Source organism: Rhopalosiphum padi, chromosome 1 (assembly GCF_020882245.1).
Source record: "Rhopalosiphum padi isolate XX-2018 chromosome 1, ASM2088224v1, whole genome shotgun sequence".
Taxonomy (NCBI): domain Eukaryota; kingdom Metazoa; phylum Arthropoda; class Insecta; order Hemiptera; family Aphididae; genus Rhopalosiphum; species Rhopalosiphum padi.
Window position 1 is genome coordinate 40,067,497 of NC_083597.1, and position 22,070 is coordinate 40,089,566.

Consider the following 22,070-nt stretch of genomic DNA (forward strand, 5'->3'; position numbering starts at 1 on the left):
AATATCATAGGTAGCTGGTATATGAAACATATCCGTTTCTATAGAAAATAATATTCATTAAACAACAACGTACATAGTTACGTAGATTATAAATGTTAAAATGTATTATAATAACGCGCTGGTTTATATGGTTAAGACTTATAGTATTATAATTTATAAACAATGAAATAGACATGATGATGGTTTTCTAAAAATTAGACATCTGTTAATTTATTTATAAAAATATTTTTAAAATAATTTTGCAACGAACATGGGTGAAATATAAAAATAGTTGGCATTTTTTTTTTTTTGAAAGGGTTGGACTGAAGTTCCCAATAATATTAATATCAATAATTACGTGGAGATTATGCCTTCTTCTCAATTGGCAATTTCTACTCTATATTCATCACAATGAATAATTTGTAATCAAAACAAAAATTATTATATCTTGCAAAAGTACTTAAACATATTTTTTTTTGTACAATTATTGAATTATACTATTACCAGTAGTAAACTATATAATTTTATATTGAATAGACAACATTTTACAAACATCATAATTTATCATAATCAATAATTGTATCGAAGACAAAAATAATAAATAAAGTAAATACAGTATCTATATAATTGATTTAGAATGAGCAAGGGTGACATATGGAGGGGAAGGTGTACATTGGCACTCCTATTTTTTCCTTTGTCTTAAATTATTGAATTTTCCTAAAATATTCATACGATGGTCGTTAAAAACAATAGTGCGTATAATATATATTATACTGCACAGAGGTAAAGACATATATTTATTATATAAAGATTTATAATATTGGTATGCATTATGCATAACAAAAATTATTTCCATTTTTTTAATTTATCAAAATATTAAATTTATAACTATTCTATCCACATATTGTATACATAATGTATTTAAGTACTATGATAAAGAGAAAGAGAAATGTTTGAATTTTGGCACTCTTATTAAAAAACTGAAATGGTATCACTGAGGGACAGACAGGATAAGCAACTCCAATGAAAAAAACACAACCATATAAATTAAAAAAAAATAATTAAATAAAACTTTCAATATCATTAATATCAAATGTATTGTATCATAATAATAATTATTAACTTTTATTATGTAATTATCTACTACCTCGTATATTGAACCATATAGGATTATTAATTATGATTCTTGATATAGAATAAAATTAGTTCTAATATTTAAATAAATGTATTGTTGTGTAATTTATTTTGTTTGTCCCAATCATTTTGAAATACACTGAGAATATTTTACTCCAAGAGAGGGATAAGCAAAAAACACAATTTTGTTAAACATAAACATAATTTATAATAATGTAGATAAATAATGCATATATATTATTATAAATTATAAAACTATTTCGGTAAAAATAAAAACTGTTAGGTACCTAGTTATTTAAATAAAAAATAATATTGAGTTGCCAACAAGTACATAGGATAAAAATGTAGAAGTAAATATATAATATATATTTTTTATTATAATTCTTTATTCAGTGAGTTGTTTGAACAATTTGAATAAAAGCTTAATTGATACAATAATATGTATAGCACAGAAATTACAGATTGAAGAAACTTCTTAGTTTTACATATTTTAGATTCTAAACGTTCAGATGAATGTATGTAATCACATGGTTTTTTTTTTGGATGAGTACATAAGTTGTTGATAAAATGCTTCAATTTTCACTTGGATAAGTTATAAGCAGTTTTCCAAACAATATACATTAATAATATATTTAGAATAGATATTGGATATTATATTACTCTATGTATTTGTAAAAATTGTAATACTCGAATATTTTTCTTGAAAGTGTTTCCATTATTTATCTTATTGACATATTAAATGTAACAAAAAAAATTCAATTTATATAATATATGTATATTATTATATACTATAATTAAATATTTTAAACCATACTACCACAGAATATAACAATACTTCCTTCACCATTCCAACATAATAATATTTAAAGAAAAGCTATAATAATCTTACATTTTCATAAAATCGGTAGAAATTATGTTTTCGTACTTTTTTCGTTTTTTTAACCCTTTTATATAGTTTAATACTGATTAGTGATTTAACAACAATATATTTTAATTAAGTATAATTTATAGGACGTTATACAATAAAGGTATAATATATATATAAAAATATACATATATATTAGCTATTACTATGCCTATTTTTTTCAAGGTGTTTTGTTAAATGTAATACTACACTAGCGCCTAGACCAAATTGTTTTTGTGTACTTGTATCTAGTTCAGTGGTAGCCCCTTGATAAAGCAGTATATTGTAAACCATACCACTTTCACCACATAGCAAAAATGCTTTTATACCCCACGGACAGGGTTTACCTTTTACATATTGCTTCATTTGCAAATGTCCTTTATAGGGAACCATTTGTTCATCGACACTTAACCTTCTTTCAACCGGCAAACTATTACATTTTTTATTAATTGCATCGTATAAAGGACGAACTTTTATAAATTTATCTATATTTTTTTTTGGAATTTCTGTATTATCGATTAAATGAAAATTTCTACGTAATGTGAAAAATCGATCTCTGGACATATTTTCAATAATAATATTCACAGCAGTAGCATTCTCCCAAGTCCCAATATAAACGAACACGCGGATACTTTAGACACCCCATTATCAAATGAATCCCAATGAACTTTTTTATTTCATTACAGTTGGTGGGTTTATATCTAGTTTGCGAATTTTGTATGGAATATAAATTTGTATAATACACAATTTTTTCAAATATATCATCATTCAAATATTCATAAAAATAATCAGTTATAGAAGGCATTTCTGGTGGATAATTTCTTTCTTCTAAATCTTTCAATTTTAATTCTGGTGGACAAAAAGGAACTCTATCCCATTTTATATTTTTTTTTTCAGTTACACTAAAATTAATACTAGTCTGGTTAACAATTATCTCACTTTCTGTTTCATTCAGCTCGTCTTGGTCATCCCATTGTTCAAAATCATTTAATAATTGTTGCAGTTCTTCATTATCGAACTGATCTTCCGTTTCTTCGTCCGAAAAATCTAATTCTGATACATTACCATCACACAATAAATCAAAAATTTCATGTTCACGTAACCCTCTAGCTATTTTGAATAAAATAAATAATAAAATACTTATAATACTAAATACGGGGAGTAATAACAATAATATTGTTATACGGGCGTACGGTAGTACGACAAGATAACGAAGTGTCAAGTGACGATTATGATATACGAACGTTGTGACCCAATGTCCATTTTAAGAGACACGTTAAAAGCATACGATAAACCGGGTTTTAATAAACGGAATAAAGTGGGGATTGAACCAAAACAATTCAACGGTTGTTATAAATAGAAAAAAATAAAACAAGTCATTATCATTATCGGTTATTAATCTAGTAATATTTAAATATACCGATTACATAGAATCGATTACGACAAAATAATATCAGATAATAATGTGAATATTTATAGAAATACGTATAACACGTCATTTATAAAATTATTTTCGGATTCTATGGTATTTTTCCTACAAACTCATTATATAAGTGACTAAAATGCATCGTCATAGTAATTGTAATAAATAATATTTTGCCATGTCTCTTAAAGAGGACATGGGGTCTGAAAGGGTTTTAAAACAATTTTACAAACTACTATTGTCTTTTTATTTAATTAAAAAAAACGTTCAATGGAAGTATTTACAACTTAATTAGTTAATCTTGAAAATAAAAAACAAAAATGATCATCGTTAAACATCGATAAAAAGTTTAGTTAAAGGTCAAAAGATAATTCTAAATAATGTAATTAATTAGTAGTTTCATCTGAATTATATTATATCTGTGTATCATGTACATGAATATTACTTGAACTCTTTAATTTCTGGGTCATGCTCGTAAATTAATAGCTTTTGAACGAAAACAAACTGTATTTTTTACGAATTAAATCTATCTAGGTAATAGGTACTTATATAGTTTTGATATTTTTCTTGATTTCTATACAATTATAGTGTTTTCCAAACCTGTATGGTTATAATTTTATTAAGTTACCAAAAACATATAGTTTTAGTGAGTAATGTATTTTAAAAATTATACTGCAGTGTAAAATGTGATTTATTGTATATTTTATAATTTTTTTCGTCAGTATGCAAATATTCTGTTATTCATGCGTATAGGTTAGATAGTAATTGAGTAGATACAATAATTAAAATAATTAATCTAAATTTAATGGTCGATTAACCATTACCAATATAAAATATTATGTAATGTTATCTCAATCGTATTATTGTAATTTGTAATAACTATAATTATTTTTAAACGAATTCCGCAGTAAACATATCTAAATAGTAAATACTTATCATAATAACGGCAATTACAATATTGTATAGTACTAATTTAAAAGTTTGAATGCAATATTAAACAATTATTAAGCAATAACTATTTTTTTAATACAATAATACTTACATTTCGTTGATGCTGTATAAGCATTAAATAAGCAATATTAGCGTATTAACATCGAATTTAAATTGTATAGAATTTATAGATACTCTATAATATTGTACAATATAGATATAATTTAATAACCTCTATGAATACGGTTTCATTATTATTTATTGAAGTATCATACTCATAACTCATAAGTCTTTTTTTCCAAGTGTCTTTATTGTAATTGAAAAACATAATTCATGTATACATTTTATGATTCATGGTTAATATTATACTGTGGTTCATATAATCATAAATTATTAATTATTGATAATTTATCATTACTTACATCAAAATACTAACTTGTAGTATACCCAATTATAAATTGTTACTTACTGTAAATAAGAATTATTTTCTTGGGTTGTTATGTGATTGGTAGGTACCTAATGTAAAGATAGATTTTGATTTTAAGTATATTTTTATTCAAATTTAGAATACTGAAATGAAGATATAATATATCATGAATTTTTAAATACCTGACTATTTCTAATAGTTAGTACTAAATACTAAAATATAATCATATACATAATAGTCTATGATATTATTATTAAATCAATTATAACGAATACGACTACCTAAATATAATTATATGAATAAAAAAATAATACATGGTTTTGAAGACTTTGATATATACTGAAATATTTTTGTAAGGACAATAGTTATTAGAAAGTAAGTTTGTATTTATTGTTATATAATTTAATGTTCACTGATTTATCATTATTTGATAAAATTATTATTATAATTTATAATTTAACGTCTTGTAGTGTTATATAATTCTATAAAAATTATCCCGTTATCCATATCAATGAAATATAAGAATCCTAATATCTAAACAGGTATTTATTAAATTTAGTATTCCTACATTTAAATATTTACATACATATTATTTAATATCATATTTTCACAATTCATTATTTAAAATATTATGCATTTAATTTGATGATTAAATTGTATTATTATTTATTAGACAGGTATACTGTAAAATGATTTTGATTAAACATCATGATACATTTATGTGCAATTTCTTAACTCACGCAATGTTATATGAAACTATAGAAAAACAGGAAATTTATTTAATTTATTATTTTTTTTATATGTTAATAAAAATACTCAGCTCTCAGGTTATGGTCTTACACAATATTAGTAACATATTATATTATATTATTATCAAAACTAATTTACAACAATTTTTTTGTTCAGAATCACATAGGTCAGTACCTACTTAAAACCATAAATTATAGATTATAATTATTATTTTACTCAATATTATTTAATACGTTTTACCATTGATTATAAATAGTATTTATTATCAATGGTTTTACTGACAATGAATCATCCTAATTTATAAATTAAAGTTTTTATAATCAATGGTAGCAAATAGGTACATTTTTCTTAACCTATGAAAATACATCATTTAATTAAGTTTTTGTGATAATTAGGATTATTATAGATGTACAAATGATAAAGTATAATAATATATATTAATTTAAATCAAGAAGGTATCCTTTCTAAATCTAATTCACATTTTATTTTGAGAAGATTTGGATCAAACGCATATTTTTCTGCACATTGGTTGAATTTTAGTCCTGTGCTAGCTGCTTCAATCATAGCTTTTCTCATTCCATCGGAATCTATTGTTCTCAGATTGGTCACTAATCGTAATGCTGCCCACACTCTTATGTGAGCCGTGATGCACCCGTGGTTATAATTACCGTATTCACCACATTGATAATCCCACGGTAAAGTGTAATGGTATTGAGGCCAAAGGCTTTTATTTATGATAAATACCAAGTTTGTTTGAATGGAATACCTGAATCGAACAAAATTATTGTAATTAAAATCTAATTAGTTTAACCGTATATTTTAAGATTTATTAAAAGATTTTAAGCGATAATGCATAGATAATACATCGAATTATTTAAACATTTTAAACCAATTACCACTTAAGTTTTTTTGCTGGATATCATAATAAGATTTTTAGTCAATAGTTAACATAAATACTTTATAACTTATAATTAATAAACTTATATTTTTAACTCATAAAATTAATTTTATAATTTTAAAAAGTAGATATTATTACCTATATTTTATATGTTGGTTGGAAAATATTGTTTATAATAAGAAATTTTACTATTCTTGTGAAAATTATACACTTATTAGTTATTTGACTTATGATCAGGTATTAGGTAGAAAAAATTAAAAATGGAATATTGCAGTAATTGCGATATTTATACTATAGGCTATATTTATTGTTTATCAGAGGTTGGTACAGTGTTTATTATCTATATTATATAGATCGAAAGTTATGCACTGTAATATTGTATCATTATTTGTCATTTATACTCATTATTATGGATTATTTTTCTTTCAGTATATTATTGTTTAAAAATAATATTATCTAAAATACTAATGAAATATATCTTATTGGCTGCTATACTGTTTACTATTTATTATTCTATATGGTTATTGGTTACTATAGATCCTGGATGGGTGACCATCTAGGAATTTTAGCAACACACACGCCCCGCCATATCCTACCTAACCATAATCGTCGAAAGAAAAATAATATTTAGCTAAAATCTCTCCGAACATATAAAAAACAATATATTTTATATAAATGAAACAAATATATGTTTCTTATTTTTTAATAATAAAATTATATATTATAATGTTAAAATAGTTTACATATTTCATTTAATTACTTACATTTATTTATAACCCTCTTTGAAATTATGTTTTGAATTTAAGTAAGTAAATAATTTTTCTTCTTATAACACCAATGTGATAGTAAATATTTAAATATATTTACAGATAATAATGGACATTGCTCATTAATTATTAGTGCTCAGCTCCCGCCCCCAATACTATGTACAATGTAGGCCCGATACTGTAACGAATTGAAGCCCTAATTTATACATATATTTTTTACATAAAAATATTAGATAAAACATTTGTAGAACTTCAAATATTTCTATACCAGGCAAAATTATATGATTTACTATCTATTAAAGATGATTTACACTTATTTATTTATCTTAGTTGTAACAGAGGTAGTTTTATTCGATATTATATTTAATTAAAACATATATTACATGTTATGATTACAAGTATAATAAGTTATTAATAACAGACAACAGTCTAGTAAAAATATATGTATAATAATTCTATTTTATTAAAATATATAGGTACAGATATACAGACTGAATGTTTTTCTTAGCGTTTTTCTATGCACATTTTAAGTAATTTGATCGAACTAGTTGAAGCAAGCTTATTTTCAGTTGTTAAGATACCAAGGTAATTATGACGTCTTTAACAGTCAAAGCTCTTTGTTATGTTTTTAATTAGTTTCCAAGCCTATTAAAATCTCTTTCTGTTTTAGTTACCGTTGCTGGTAGTGTAAAAAGTATTTTATAAGCAACAGAAGTACCTACTTATAAAAATAAATTGTATACTATTTACATAAATTTAGTTTAAAAGTTCTAAAAAAAAATAATTGAAAAATAAAATGTGATTAAGTAATATGCAAATAATTATTTATAATTTTTACGCAGCTTCCTCAAGAATTCTAACCCAAGGACAAAGTTCTCACTAACTCTAAGATAATTTACTATTACACACCTATTATTACTATTTTTTTATAGTTAGGTAAAATGTTTACAGTTGCAACTTAAAAGTTATAAATGGTATACCTTATGTATAAATATTACATACGGTATTATATGAATTTTAACTATTTATATTTTAATAAATTAGGTAAATGAGTAGATTTATCAGAATAATTTTTTAGCTTTTTTTAGTATAATAATAGAACGAAATGTATTTAAAAATTACTTGTTAAGTGGTTCTAGTCCCCAAATGATCGTAGCCGCATTTAAAATCCAACTGTAATGTAACGATACTGTAACTCTGAAGAATCCAACAATGAAAATTGAACAAAGAAGTGACTCATCCCAGAGTTCAGATGGCAAAAACACGGTAACCATCAACAACAATGGAGCTAACAACCAGTAAAGTCTAAAGTGAAACATAAAAATTGAATAATTAATGAAAACTAAATGGAAAAGGTTTACCTTTTTTGCCACATTACAATAGGATCTTGCTCTAAATCTTTAGTGTCGATAGTTTTTAAAATTTTCTCGTGGTCAGGATGACTTGTAACAAATTTGTTTGTAAAATATGCATAGAAAAATCCTCGGTTTGGGTTAAATGGATCTTTTTCTGTACCAAAATGCTCATGATGCAATCGGTGTTCTAACACCCAGTCGTAAAGTGATCCCTGAAAATAATATTATTGTATTAGGATATTTTATACACTTACTCTTTGATGATTTGCATATACTTGACATATTAAGGTCTGTGCAAATGCCAAGAATACTCTGAGTACGATATTGGCTTTGTAACTTATATGTGCCCATAATCGATGAGCTCCGGCAGTCAAGCCGAGGACAGACACGTGGATAAGACATATTGCTATAAAAATAATTGCAATTTACTTTTTAAAATAGGTACCATAAATAGTATACTAGTAGTAAATAAATAAAAATATGAATAATTACTATACAATATAGTAGTCCATTTAGCTTGGAAAACTGCGAGGTAAAGTCCGACCAAAGCAGAAAAATGAAGGTATAAATAATAAAGAACACTTGGCCATCGCGTTTCTCTCGGTATTCTTATGTCCTTGTCCGTCATTATAAATAAGTCTAACCAAATTGACCGATTTTAAAATGTTTATTTATTAACGTCCGTTTATTGAAAATATTTATTGAGATTGATGTGTTTCAGTTATGGATTCAGCTACGCATTTCTGCAAAAAAATAAAATTTGGTATAATTAAATTAATTACAAGCATCATCCACAAATATTGATATCTATAAAATATATCATGTGCCAAATGTTATGCGTTATTTGTATAAAGTATAATTTATTGATTTACCATAAATAAACGTACTTGTCTTGATGTTGAAAAACTCTTCGTCGAAGTCCGGCGAACGACTGTACGAACGTATACACCTTTTGAAGGTCAATCGTATTCGTCGACCTGTTGGCTTTACATACATACGATTTGATAGAATAGATTTATAGTATGGCGTCTACGTTTGTCGCATAATAATTATTATGCGTGCTTATTTCATATATTGTACTTGTTATTTAGGTTAAACAATAGTTTATCCAAATAATGCGCATATTACCTATGTACCTACGTTGTCGAGTGATAATGATTTACCAAACGACTGTAATAATAAATGAAATCAATGTATTCCGGAAATCCTGTACTGTACACTATACTGTACATAAAATTAATAATTATACATAATATTTACCCGTTAGTCTCAGTCTTACATTTCTGAAAAAATATGTTCATAATGCTATTACAACAAGTAATTATAACAGATAAAGGTACAAGCACAGATATTAACTTAAAACTGCACAGTACCTTTTCATTGCAATTATTGTTACATAGAGATCCAATTTTGGTTTGTATATAAGTAGTGTTATTTTTACACAAACATTATGTATTTATTAGTGCATTTGTTGTAAGTCGATATGACAAAAAATGATATGATGGCACTAATGTAATTAAGCGTTTCTATATAATAATATGTACGTGACAAAAAAAGCCACAGCCTACCGATGCCATACGAATTTAACAGTGCATAACAATAAAATATCATGTTGAATCGACAATCGTTATTTGACAATTAACGCATTTGGAATTCTAATGAACTCATTAAAATTTTGCGCCTTTTAATGAAAGCAACGATGTATGTTAATTAGTCGTTAACATCAAAGTCTGAATTTTACTTTGCATGTGTTATAATACAACTATAATATATGAACAAATATCCTTATAGATGGCAAAAAATTTTTTAAAGAAATTTACCCATGTATACGGTATACATAACCTGCGTATACGTACCTCCATATTTTCAATTTGGTTATTAGCAGGGCTGTGCATTTAATACACTAAACAAATGTTAAATGTATGTATATATTTTTGCATTAAAAACAAGCAAAATATACTCTGAAAAATAAAAAAAAACATGTAATTACATTAAATTCACAGCATTGGTCATTACTCATTAGTGAAAGTGGAAAGTTATTCCTAAAATTAAAATTAAAAATAAAAATTTTCCTTTACCTTTATAAGGCTTAGGAGTCCTAAAATTCGGTACTATTCTGTTATCCCTACTACCACGACTACTATAGTACTATCCAGATAGTTCCGTATTTTAATACATAATACACATGAATTGCCATATTTTATATAATAATGTATATTATAATCTATAAACCTTGTATTAGTATAACATTTATTATCAGTAATCACATAAATTATCACAGTAGTGGAGAGTTATTTAAAATAGTACTATATCTTAAATCATGTATAAAACATAAAATCATCAAAATTATCAAAAAAACGGCAAAATACGATATTAAATAAATATAAATAAATTATCACAGTTACAGTTGCAAAAGTTTAAAAGTTATTTATTATTATATAAAACAAAAAGTCATCAAAATTATCAAAAAAACGTCAAAATACGATATTAAATAAATATAAATTATGCCGCGCCAATCGCGGCACCGGCGTGGTAGTCGAGATAACAGAATTGAGAGTCACGGTAGTCACGGCATCGAACGGTAGTAGTATCCATAAAAGTACCAAAAATTCAAATGAATATTACCTATTTTAAGTTTTATTTTTAACATAGTATTATACTATTATCTTTCATTCGTACATATTATGAAATACCATAAATTGGTTATATACGACAAATAATTATTATTGCGACGCATAGTGTTAGTTATATAATAGGCATATTTTTAGTACAATCGAATTTATCAATTGAACAAAACTAAACAATTTTTTCAAGAGTATCGTACTGATGAAATTGCTAACTATACCAGTAACTGCAGCTTCAGCAGGGAGAAGCTTTTCTAAATTGAAAATTATTAAAAACTATTTACGTTCAACAATTTCACAAGACCGTTTGGTAGGACTAGCAACAATTTCAATTGAACATGAAATCGCTGACGACTTGGACATTGATGATCTCGTAAAAGATTTTGCAGCTTTAAAAGCACGAAAATTAAATTTTTAAGTTGATGTTAAATGAATAAACATTTTATTTTAAATATGTGTAATTTTACTATTTTTACCTAATAAATATACCTACTATTATGTAGTTGTATATACACTATAAAAGTTTTACTTTAGTTCTGATTAAGAAAAAAAAATTGTCACCTATTTATTTGGAAGAAAAATGATTAGACCACAGGGGCGGCAAAATTGAGTTTTGCCTACGTATAAAAATCACTAGGGCCGGCCCTGCTTAGGACTTTCTGAGTAATCATATTCTGGATCATTGACCGGCGGGCTTAAAAATGCTGTTTGAGTTATTTAATTTGACATAGCTTCCTAATGATTAATATAAGCCATCATTATTTACAACTTTGTTAATTAAAAAAAAAATAATTTTAATTACAATTACAATAATATTATTACAATTTAGTCCTTAAAATAATACATATTAAAAAATAAATTGAAATAGCACATATATATTTATTAAATATTGGTACGCGTTTGCATAAATTATGTTAAATTGTCAATTTATTTAGATTTATAATCAGAGTATATATTTTTCATATAAGTAATTTTTTTTTTTTAATATTTCGTGTTTACGGGTATTTCTTTATTTTTTTTAATGAACTAATTTTTAAATCAGTATCAATTTTAATTTCCATTAATATTTTAATAACTTGGTGAATATGATGGTGGGGGGTTTATACAATTGACTACTGCAGGGGTGGCCAACCAGTCGATCGCGACACCCTTTCGCATTTTCTTGAATTTTTTTCAAAAAACAACTAATTTTTTTTTTTTTGTAAATTTGTAAATCTTTGTATATCGCACGAATATTTAGAAAAAAAGCAATAAATAACTATGAAAAACGACATTATATACAGATATCGAATAAAAGAAGTGTAAAACACTTGTACATAATATATATAATACATTTTTTTGTTTATTGACAACCATTTTTTTTTCTTGGTCGATCGTGACAACCTAGAAAATCTCGGAGGTCGATCGTAAGTAAGTCTATTAAAGTTGACCACCCCTGGGCTATTGAAGTGCATGTGAAAGTTTTCAGCTCCGTCCATTGTTCTTGGACTATTGTCTGGTTCACTAGCCCATAATTCTGGGTTCTGGCTCAAAATCAGCATCCACATCAATATAATTTTTTAATGTATAGTCTGGAAAATGCATACTGATGTTACATGGAGCTATTGAAATTTCGATAAATGCATCTGGAACGTCATTAGGTTCTAAATAAGGTAAACCGAAAAAATATTTAAACCACCTTCCAATTTCAAAATCATTTTTTTCATTTTTTTAATAAACTTTTATTTTTTTCAAACGCTTCAACTAACTTTGTGCTAAATGGAATTTACAACATACTATTTTATACTGCTGAAAACTCTCAAGAACAGCAATGTGTGCAGATTTTTCAAAATCTGCATGTAATATTTTACACAATATTTTTTCCTATTAACTGCATTGACAAGTTCATTATGGTTTTCCACATGGACACATATATTGATACTTGTTTTTTTTTAAAAAACAGTGTATACCAAAGGTAAATAATAATAATTTGTAAAAGCATGAATTGTATACAATTTTATCTGCATGAAATTTTTTGGCGCATACGTAAAAGTTCCATTGCCAAATACGTGTTCATTATTATAAAGCATTTCAAAGTTATTTTTACTGGTAAATAAAGTAACAGAATAATTATCATCACTTGAAAAAAAAATTGATTGCCTTTATGCAACAACGTTTGTTTCATTTAACAAAAATATTGTTAGATTATAAATAAAGCAATAAAGATTAAAGCTTGTCCCACATGACTCATGTATACTTGGTAAGTATTATAGTAATCGCGGTTATTATTATTACTGAGACTTGAGAGGTAACAATATTCTTGATTTAAGTTTTACATTTTTTAACAAAACTGTGAATGATATGAATAAAATTATTGTTCTTTACATTACTCACTAGTATCGAGTAATATAGTCAGTGATTACTATATATTATAATAAAATACTAGAATAATATATAAATGTACTAGTCATATAATATTATAATAAATAAGAGGAGGTCAACTTTACTGTTGTCTATTATTCAAAGTTCACCACCAGTACACCATTGTTGTCATTATTACCGGTTTATGTTTATTTCAGTATTGTTAATCTTAACATTTTATTTAGTTATACCAAATATGAGAATTTTTTCTACTATAAAAATATTGTAAGAGAAAAAACACATCGTTATAAAACTAGTAAGTGCTCAACGCTTCACCCAGAATCTAAAATATTATTCATAGGGACTTTGCACCATCACCATTATCTACATTATTATTATTTATTTTCAATATAAAATTTAATTTTAAAATATTTATTCCACAAACTTATTCACGCTATTCCAAGGAACGTTTTGGTAATGTTGATATAAACTTATAAGACTTATATAACAATAATACTTATGATATAATACTATAATTATTAATTACTAATAGTTTTATAATTCAATTATAAAAATCTATATAGAATAACATATATGCTGGCACAGTGACGTGTGTTACTGCTGAGAATCGTATACTAATATTTATCATTTTAATTCAAATTTTACGCATCGATTACAGTGACCTATCTAAAATATTCTCCCAATGACCCTACTCCCTAGGTATAAAACACTGCATTTTCAAACGTCAGTATTAATATTGTAGACTGTAGTAGTGTAGTCTGTAGTTTATAAATAATAATTAAAAATTACGAATTACATCAACATTTTTGTTTCGTCTTATTACCAATTAAACTTTGATCATCAAAATATCTTAATAATATGAATTATCATTTTTATTATATTGTATATAATTCTATGTTTATTACCAAAAATAGCGATATACAGATAAGAAATAATTTACAAAATAATTATTACGTAAACAAACGCTGATATTTCAGACAGCGGCAACCGTTTAACGTCACCTCTAAGTTTGTACTTGTGTATAAGCAGAATTTCGCATGCATAATGATCACCGCGAGGCTCGTTTTTCATCGCCTCTGTGGCTCTGTGTACTAAAAATAAATGTGGTATTATGGTCAGCCAGTAGCTGAAGCACGTTAAACAACAAAACACATAATATTGTTATTGTTATTTATGTATATTATTTATACACATATATATATGTAAATATTATATTTATTTTTGGATTTTTAAATGCCAATATTGTAAAGTTTAATTTTTGTTATAAAGAGAGAGGGAATGATTCATAAGTCGCTTCACTAAAAAAATACAACCAAAACCACAACTGCAATTTAATATACCTAATTTATTTATTAGTAAACAAGTCAATTGTAATTTCTTATAATGCATTAAAAACTCAATTAAAATGAAACAAATAAAAATAGGAAATTGTTGTTTATAAATGTATTGCAAAGGTTCATCAGGTACAATACTCCAATGTTCCGTATTATACACTTAAAATTAAAATTACTGATCCATTGGAATAAAAAATGTTTAATAGATAATAATTGTATATTATAATTGCATATTTGTAATGTACATAATATTTGCTATTATTATATCGAGGTTTTCACAAATAATAATAAAGAACATTCAAAAAATTCTTTTGCTGTATGAATATATTTAATATCATCTATCATCTAAATATGGCATTTAAATCGTACTATTTAAAACAGTTTATATTCCAACTGAAATTGTGTTATTGTTTACTGATAATCGATAAAACTTATAAGAAGCAAACTAACAAAAAATTATAAATAATACTACGTCGATAAATAGCTAAAAATGTGCATGCAGTAAACTCGTGTAAGTATATAAAAGAAGAAAATTACGATAAATTTGACGATTACAAATTGCATAAATTTAAAAATCAATCTATAATTAAGTAATATCTAGTTACACTATTTTAGATAGTGTGAACTCCATATTGTACATTAAACAAGACACGTATCCACTTAGGTATGCAATACAAATTTATTAATAGGTATTTGTAATATTTAAATGAATATTTCATTCACTATAAATTCTCAGATAAAGTTGTAATTTTTTTTTATATAATAATAATTAATGACTATTGTACTTTTTATTTCTACTTATAAATTAACCTATTATTATTAATTAAATTTGAATGTTTTGAAAGTGAAATAGACCACTACCTTTTAAACTGATAATGATATATAACTATATGATATTTTTTCAAAATTTGATATCTAGTTATTATATTCATTTAACATTTTATGAGATTTATTACAATTTATGTAAGTAGGTATTGCAGTAAGTAGCATGTCTCATCAGTCATCATATGGTAGTTAAAGCCTATCGATACTCATTTGACCTCATAACAGTACATAACACACCTACTGTTAACTTACAAATTATAAATATACGAAATCATACTTAAATAATCAAGTAAAGACAGTAAAGTAACTTAATAGCACTAAAAAATGTTGTAAATACAAAACTCATATCATAGAAAAATATAAATAAAAAAGATATTAATTAGGGCAAATACTGTATAAACTATAAAATAATATTCATTCGATTATCATCTCCATAATTTCTATTCATAGTTCATAGTGTTCATACATCATTAGGTAGTTGATAAAGTGCTTCAATTCTCAACTTCGAGAATGGTTTTGGATAGCAAACTGAATATTCTTAGTAGGTACTTTAAAAATAATACTTTTTTTTAATCGAGAAAAAAATTGTTGACAAAATCGGTTTTTTTTTTATTTACTCAAAAAGGAATTACAGTAGATATTTGAAATTTTCACCAAAAGTTTATATTGTTGTTTTTTATTTACGATAACATTTTTGAACTATTGTCTATTTGTAGTATCTTTATAAAAAACTTTCATTTATTTAGTTTTTTTTTTAATATAAATGTTGATTAAAAATTATTTGCTGAGAAAAAATGCTAATTGAAAACTGAATACGAAGCTCATCGTAAGTTATTAATTTCTCAATTAAAAAATATCAAAGACAATTTTTTTTATAAGCGTTTAATTAAAATGTTTACAAAATTCGTTCAAATCGTGAAAATTTGTAAATTATTCCCTATATTTTATTGCAGCAGTCAATTGTTCAGTTGAACATATTAGTATATTTCATATATAATGTTTAATTTATTAATTTATTTACAAATTAATATTTCACACCTTAGTTGTTAAATAATTAGGAAATAGAAAATTATTACATAATAAAATAATAATATATTAATATTATATATATATAACTTTACTATTATTACTGTATTATGGTTAAACGTTTGAAAATATAGCTGTTTAGGAAAAAAATACCTTTTCAAATTGTGTTTCGTATGATAGTATACGATCGTTGTTAATAACAATTTATCGTGACCACCTATGTCCTATAATATTAAATCATTATTACTATAAGATTCTATAAACTTTTTTAATTAGTCTAGGTAGATATATAAAATAAAATATTTATATATCATCATCAATTAATGCATTATTCATTTTTATACATTTAAATTTTTTTTTTTTTTAGACAATATAAAAAGTGGCAAGTGCAACAGGTTTATAACACTTCAACGGTCCAAAAAAAAATCTATGGCATTAATCATTTATATTTTGTGAAAATAGTATCAATATTTTTAATTTATAAAAAACTAAATTTTAAGTTTCGATTAAAAATTATAGTAAATTTACTTATTATCAAACTAAAAGATAAGAATAATATGTGTGTTCTCTCGTTATTATTTTACAATATCATATTTTTTAAGCAAGTTATGAGTGAGAAAAATATAAAAATTTTAAATCCTCATTACTCGCTTAAAAATTATAATATTAAAAAAATTAAAAATACAATATTAATATTTATACCTTTAAGTTAAATAATAGGTCAATTGAAAATTCACTATAATACAATTTTTATAAACACAACATTGAAAGTGTTAATCTCAAATTTTGGTACCTATGTTGTCTACAAGGCCGTAACTGAAAAAAAATGTCGGATGGGGGGGCAACATTTTTTTTTAAATATAGATACTACAATTTTATAGTCAATACACTATATTCACCACTAAAATGTTTCTACTTTTAAAAATGTTGGGGGAGGAGGGTCCGAACCCCTGAACCCTCCCCGCAGTTACGGTCTTGGTTGTCTATGTGTAGATAAATACCACAATGTGGGTCTGAGTTCCCTTAAACTTTAAATGTGAACATGATAATTTCTTTACTTACGGCTTTACGGCTCTATAATATGTGCATCAACTGTAATCATCACCACACTTATTAAATATTGTCACTAAGATAATTAAATAAATTGTACTACAATTATATATTTATAAAAAAATAATAATAATTGTCCCTAACCTACAGGCTACAGAGTACAGAAGTGGTACCTTTGTAATCAAAGACTGGAAAATAAATAAATAATTAAGTGGTGATTGTTCTTTAAGAATTAGTTCGAGTTTGCGCTTAAATATAATATAGCTTAATATTTATTACCAAACACGCTTAGATTAATTTAAATAATAAATATACCTTACACTTGGATGGCGAACACTAAAACAATATTTATAAAATATATAACTAATAATTTGAACTTTGAAGTGAATATGACAAATTTTTTCGAATTCATTTCTTAAATTACCTAATGAGAAAATCAAAAAAATAATAAATAGTAAACGTTATAGGTACATTTACAGACCTCAACTTTCAAGACAATGAATATTTATTATAATATAAGCTTTTAATGCTATTTTTTATATTGTATAAGCAAACCCTTTTATTTCAAACGTTAAGGTTGCTTTAGTACAAAACTATTCTCCAGAGCGGTAGAGCTGTAATATATATTAGTATATTACCATAGATACACAAACACAATTATTAAACTATCGTCCATCATAATATAAAAATGTTCATGATTTAAATAAATTATCAATTATCATCATAGGTATTCCACATTTCTTCCTCTGTTCAATACAAATTTAGGACTTGTCAAAAAATAGGATTAAAAAAAATATAGGATAGAAAGTAGAAACAAGTACAATTTATTAAAACCTATTTACGAAAATCAAAAAATTTTAAATACAGGATTTCAGATAACTGTATTTGCCGAATCGCCGCTGCATTGATACCAACGTATTCGGTTACTTCACAGCACAAACTTTAAATTATTATATTAAATCTTGAACAGTGGTTATGATCGCGAGGCGTCAACAACATTACAACTACAGGTCCGCCATCCGGTATTCCGGTCGCCGGTGCCCGGTAGTCGGTAGTCAGTACCGTTTTATCATTGTTAACTGTTGTACACTCGTACCATACTACCATAAATACTTCTAGAGAAATAAAATAAAAATATTGTTTATATTGTGTCGTATACAGTCATAAATTACGACTACGAACTACGAATTATATTGTCTAAATACGATTCGCGGACTCGATTCTCAAAGAAGTGTGTTCACCGATAATATTATAACAAGTACTATAACAATTATACCTACTAGTTACATAATAAAATATAATATGAATATAATTGATGTAGTCATAATTAAGGCACTTATGCAAATATTTTTTATTCCAAATTCCACACGAGGCCAAGAGAATAACGAAAATTGCCTAAATAAACATTTGTATAGAAAGCTAATTATTAGTAAAGCGTGGTACCGGTGTAATTATTATATCGGACTGAACGCTAAAGAAAATGCGTCACATATTTTATAAATACAATATAGTAAAATAATGTGAGTTAGTGACTCACTGCATATTTCACGAGAACGCGAGACCTGTTGTGATGTTTGGACTAAGACAGCTGCAGTGTAGTCTTAATAATCTTGTTTATATTTTCGTCCGCGTTCCAAAGATGCATATTGTCTGCCGACAACCACCTTTGACCCGACCATAATCTGAATTTCCGAACTTCCTTAAGGTATATAAAATCAATTGCGGTACTCAACTAATCATTAGTTCAGGTGAATTCACCGCAACCAGTGAGAGGATGAACACTGCCGGAGATATGGTAGCTCCCGGAGACGTGGACTCCGAGGCCAACACGATGATGGAGGTAAATTGCTTAGAAGAAACTTAATATTATATTTTTGAAAATTGCATCTCGGTTGATTTATTCAACATGTTATAGTTGTTTTTATGGTTTATATGTGTAAATATGTTGAATAGTTTTATAATACTTGTATTTTTTTTTTAGACCGATCTCAATTCAGTAGACAAAAATAAACAAGACAGGGTGAATGATTTGAGTTCTCTCGAACCAGTAAAGATTAATATTATATGGGGAATTGTATTATTCTTTGTTGCTGGTCATTTGTCAGCTATTTATGGATTATACTTAGCATTTACATCAACATCATTACTCACAACAATATTTGGTATGTTTATATTTTTATAAATACTAATTTTTAAACTTTTTAATTATTAGGTTCTAACTTAGTTTTTTTTTATTCTAATTTTAAAGTTTTAAATTATTATTTTATTTAAATTAAAAAAATTGTTTAAAATATTTCCTTAATTATAGTAATAACTAATAATGTATATACCATTTAAATGTTTGTACTATTTAAAATAAATGAAGTATCATATTGTTTTCTATAATGTAATTTAAAAACTTATTACACTTAAATTTAACTTAAGATATTACAAATATAATAAATTACTGTCTGTAAATATTATTTATATAAAATTTTTTGGCATTTTAATGATTTAAGTTTATATTATAAAAAATTACTAATAGATTGCATAATACTTACAATTTATATTTTTAGTTATTAGAATAATATATATTAATTAAATTTTTTAGGATTATTTTCATGGATATTATCAGGATTAGGTGTAACTGCCGGACTTCATCGTTTATGGTCACATAAGTCATACAAAGCAAAATGGCCTTTACGATTTATTTTAATGTTGATGAGTACCATGGCATTTGAAGTTAATATAAATTTAATGGAAAAATAAAAAAAAATTACTTATCATAATTATTTGTTTATTTTTAATTTTTAGAATCATATTTACGAGTGGTGCATGGATCACCGAATTCATCACAAATACACAGATACAAATTCAGATCCACATAATGCTAAGAGAGGATTTTTTTTCTCACATGTTGGGTGGCTTGTTGTTCGTAGACACCCAGATTATTATGATAAATGTTTAAAAATTGATATGTCCGATTTAAAAAAGGATTCTATTGTTATGTTTCAAAAAACGTAAGATCCAATTCTTAATAGTTGCATTTATGACTAAATAATAATTGTGTAATTTGTAATAATCAAAAATTCAAAACTTATGTGTTTCAGATTTTATGTTCCATTACTATTATTGTTTTGCTTTATTCTTCCCACAATAATACCTGTTTATTTTTGGAACGAAACATATGTTAATGCATTTTTTACTTCAACGATGCTACGTTATATTTTCACTTTAAACATGACATGGTTAGTCAACAGTGCTGCTCATATCTGGGGTAAACGTCCCTATGATGCGTAAGTTATTAATACTTGCTTCTATTGGTACCTATATTTATTATTTTTCTTACTTTTTAGATCCATTAATCCATCTGAAAATCTATCTGTGTCCCTTGGAGCTTTAGGCGAAGGATGGCACAATTATCATCATGTTTTTCCATGGGATTACAAAGCGGCTGAACTTGGAAATTACAGAGCAAATTTGACTACTGCATTCATAGACTTTTTCTCACTTATTGGTTGGGCATATGATATGAAAACTGTCTCAAATGATATGGTTTTAAAACGTGCCAACAGGACAGGAGATGGTTCACATCCTGATGGAGATGGAATTTGGGGATGGGATGATTCTAACATTTCAATTGAAGATCGAAAATTAACAACTGTCATTAATAAAAAAGATGATTAAAAAAAATAGTCAAGTTATTTTTATACCTTCTGGCGCCTAGCCTTTATTATTATAAAATGTAACTTATAATTTTCAATTTATATTATTGTATTTATATTAATTATATACGTGTATTTCAAATCTCTTTTTATACTATAAATGACTTTTTAAGTTATTTTAATCAGATTAATATTAAAATTGTATATGTATAAAATTGTGTTTTTTAAGTGAAAATAAACAAAGTGCGATTAAATTATATGTACTATTACTAGTGTTTATTTCAATTTATCCTGTAAGTGTGAACTCAATAATGATTATTATTGCCCATATCTGAGCATCAAGTGTAACCATCACTACACTTAAATTATCGTGATGGTCTTCAAAAAAATTATAATATAAAATTAGGTATAGTTAAGGTATATGACTTCTAGAAATATTGTTGATTTGTAACAGAAGACTGTAGAACTAGATAATGTTTCTATTCAGAAAAGTGGTGATTGTTTTTTAGTGTTTGGGCATAAATATAATTAGTAATACATATTTACCAAAAACAACTAGATTAATTTAAATTATAGATATACTATACATATGAGTTGGTTCTAAACAACAATTATAATGTAATATTAACAAACCTCGAG

At 25.4% G+C, this 22,070-nt stretch overlaps 2 protein-coding genes across 3 annotated transcripts; one reads left to right on the forward strand and one right to left on the reverse strand.

Annotated features, from left to right (window-relative positions):
- Positions 1-5,965: 5,965 nt before the first annotated feature.
- Positions 5,966-9,718, reverse strand: LOC132917417 (acyl-CoA Delta-9 desaturase). Of its 2 annotated transcripts, none has more exons than XM_060978148.1 (6): positions 9,455-9,718; positions 9,060-9,310; positions 8,843-8,973; positions 8,574-8,779; positions 8,335-8,517; positions 5,966-6,313 (listed from the first exon to the last, which is right to left on the reverse strand). In XM_060978148.1, exons 2-6 carry the CDS (start codon positions 9,193-9,195, stop codon positions 5,995-5,997), a joined length of 975 nt encoding a protein of 324 aa, XP_060834131.1. In that variant the 5' UTR covers positions 9,196-9,310; positions 9,455-9,718; the 3' UTR covers positions 5,966-5,994. The 2 variants fall into 2 exon arrangements, with proteins under 2 accessions (XP_060834131.1, XP_060834130.1); XM_060978147.1 differs by having other exon boundaries at positions 9,440-9,704.
- Positions 9,719-18,849: 9,131 nt separating this feature from the next.
- On the forward strand, positions 18,850-21,690 carry LOC132922101 (acyl-CoA Delta-9 desaturase-like). The gene is made up of 6 exons (XM_060985438.1): positions 18,850-19,627; positions 19,769-19,949; positions 20,378-20,508; positions 20,581-20,786; positions 20,877-21,062; positions 21,123-21,690. The coding sequence occupies exons 1-6, from the start codon at positions 19,562-19,564 to the stop codon at positions 21,451-21,453; spliced, it is 1,101 nt and encodes a 366-aa protein (XP_060841421.1). The 5' UTR covers positions 18,850-19,561; the 3' UTR covers positions 21,454-21,690.
- The last annotated feature ends 380 nt before the right edge of the window (positions 21,691-22,070 follow it).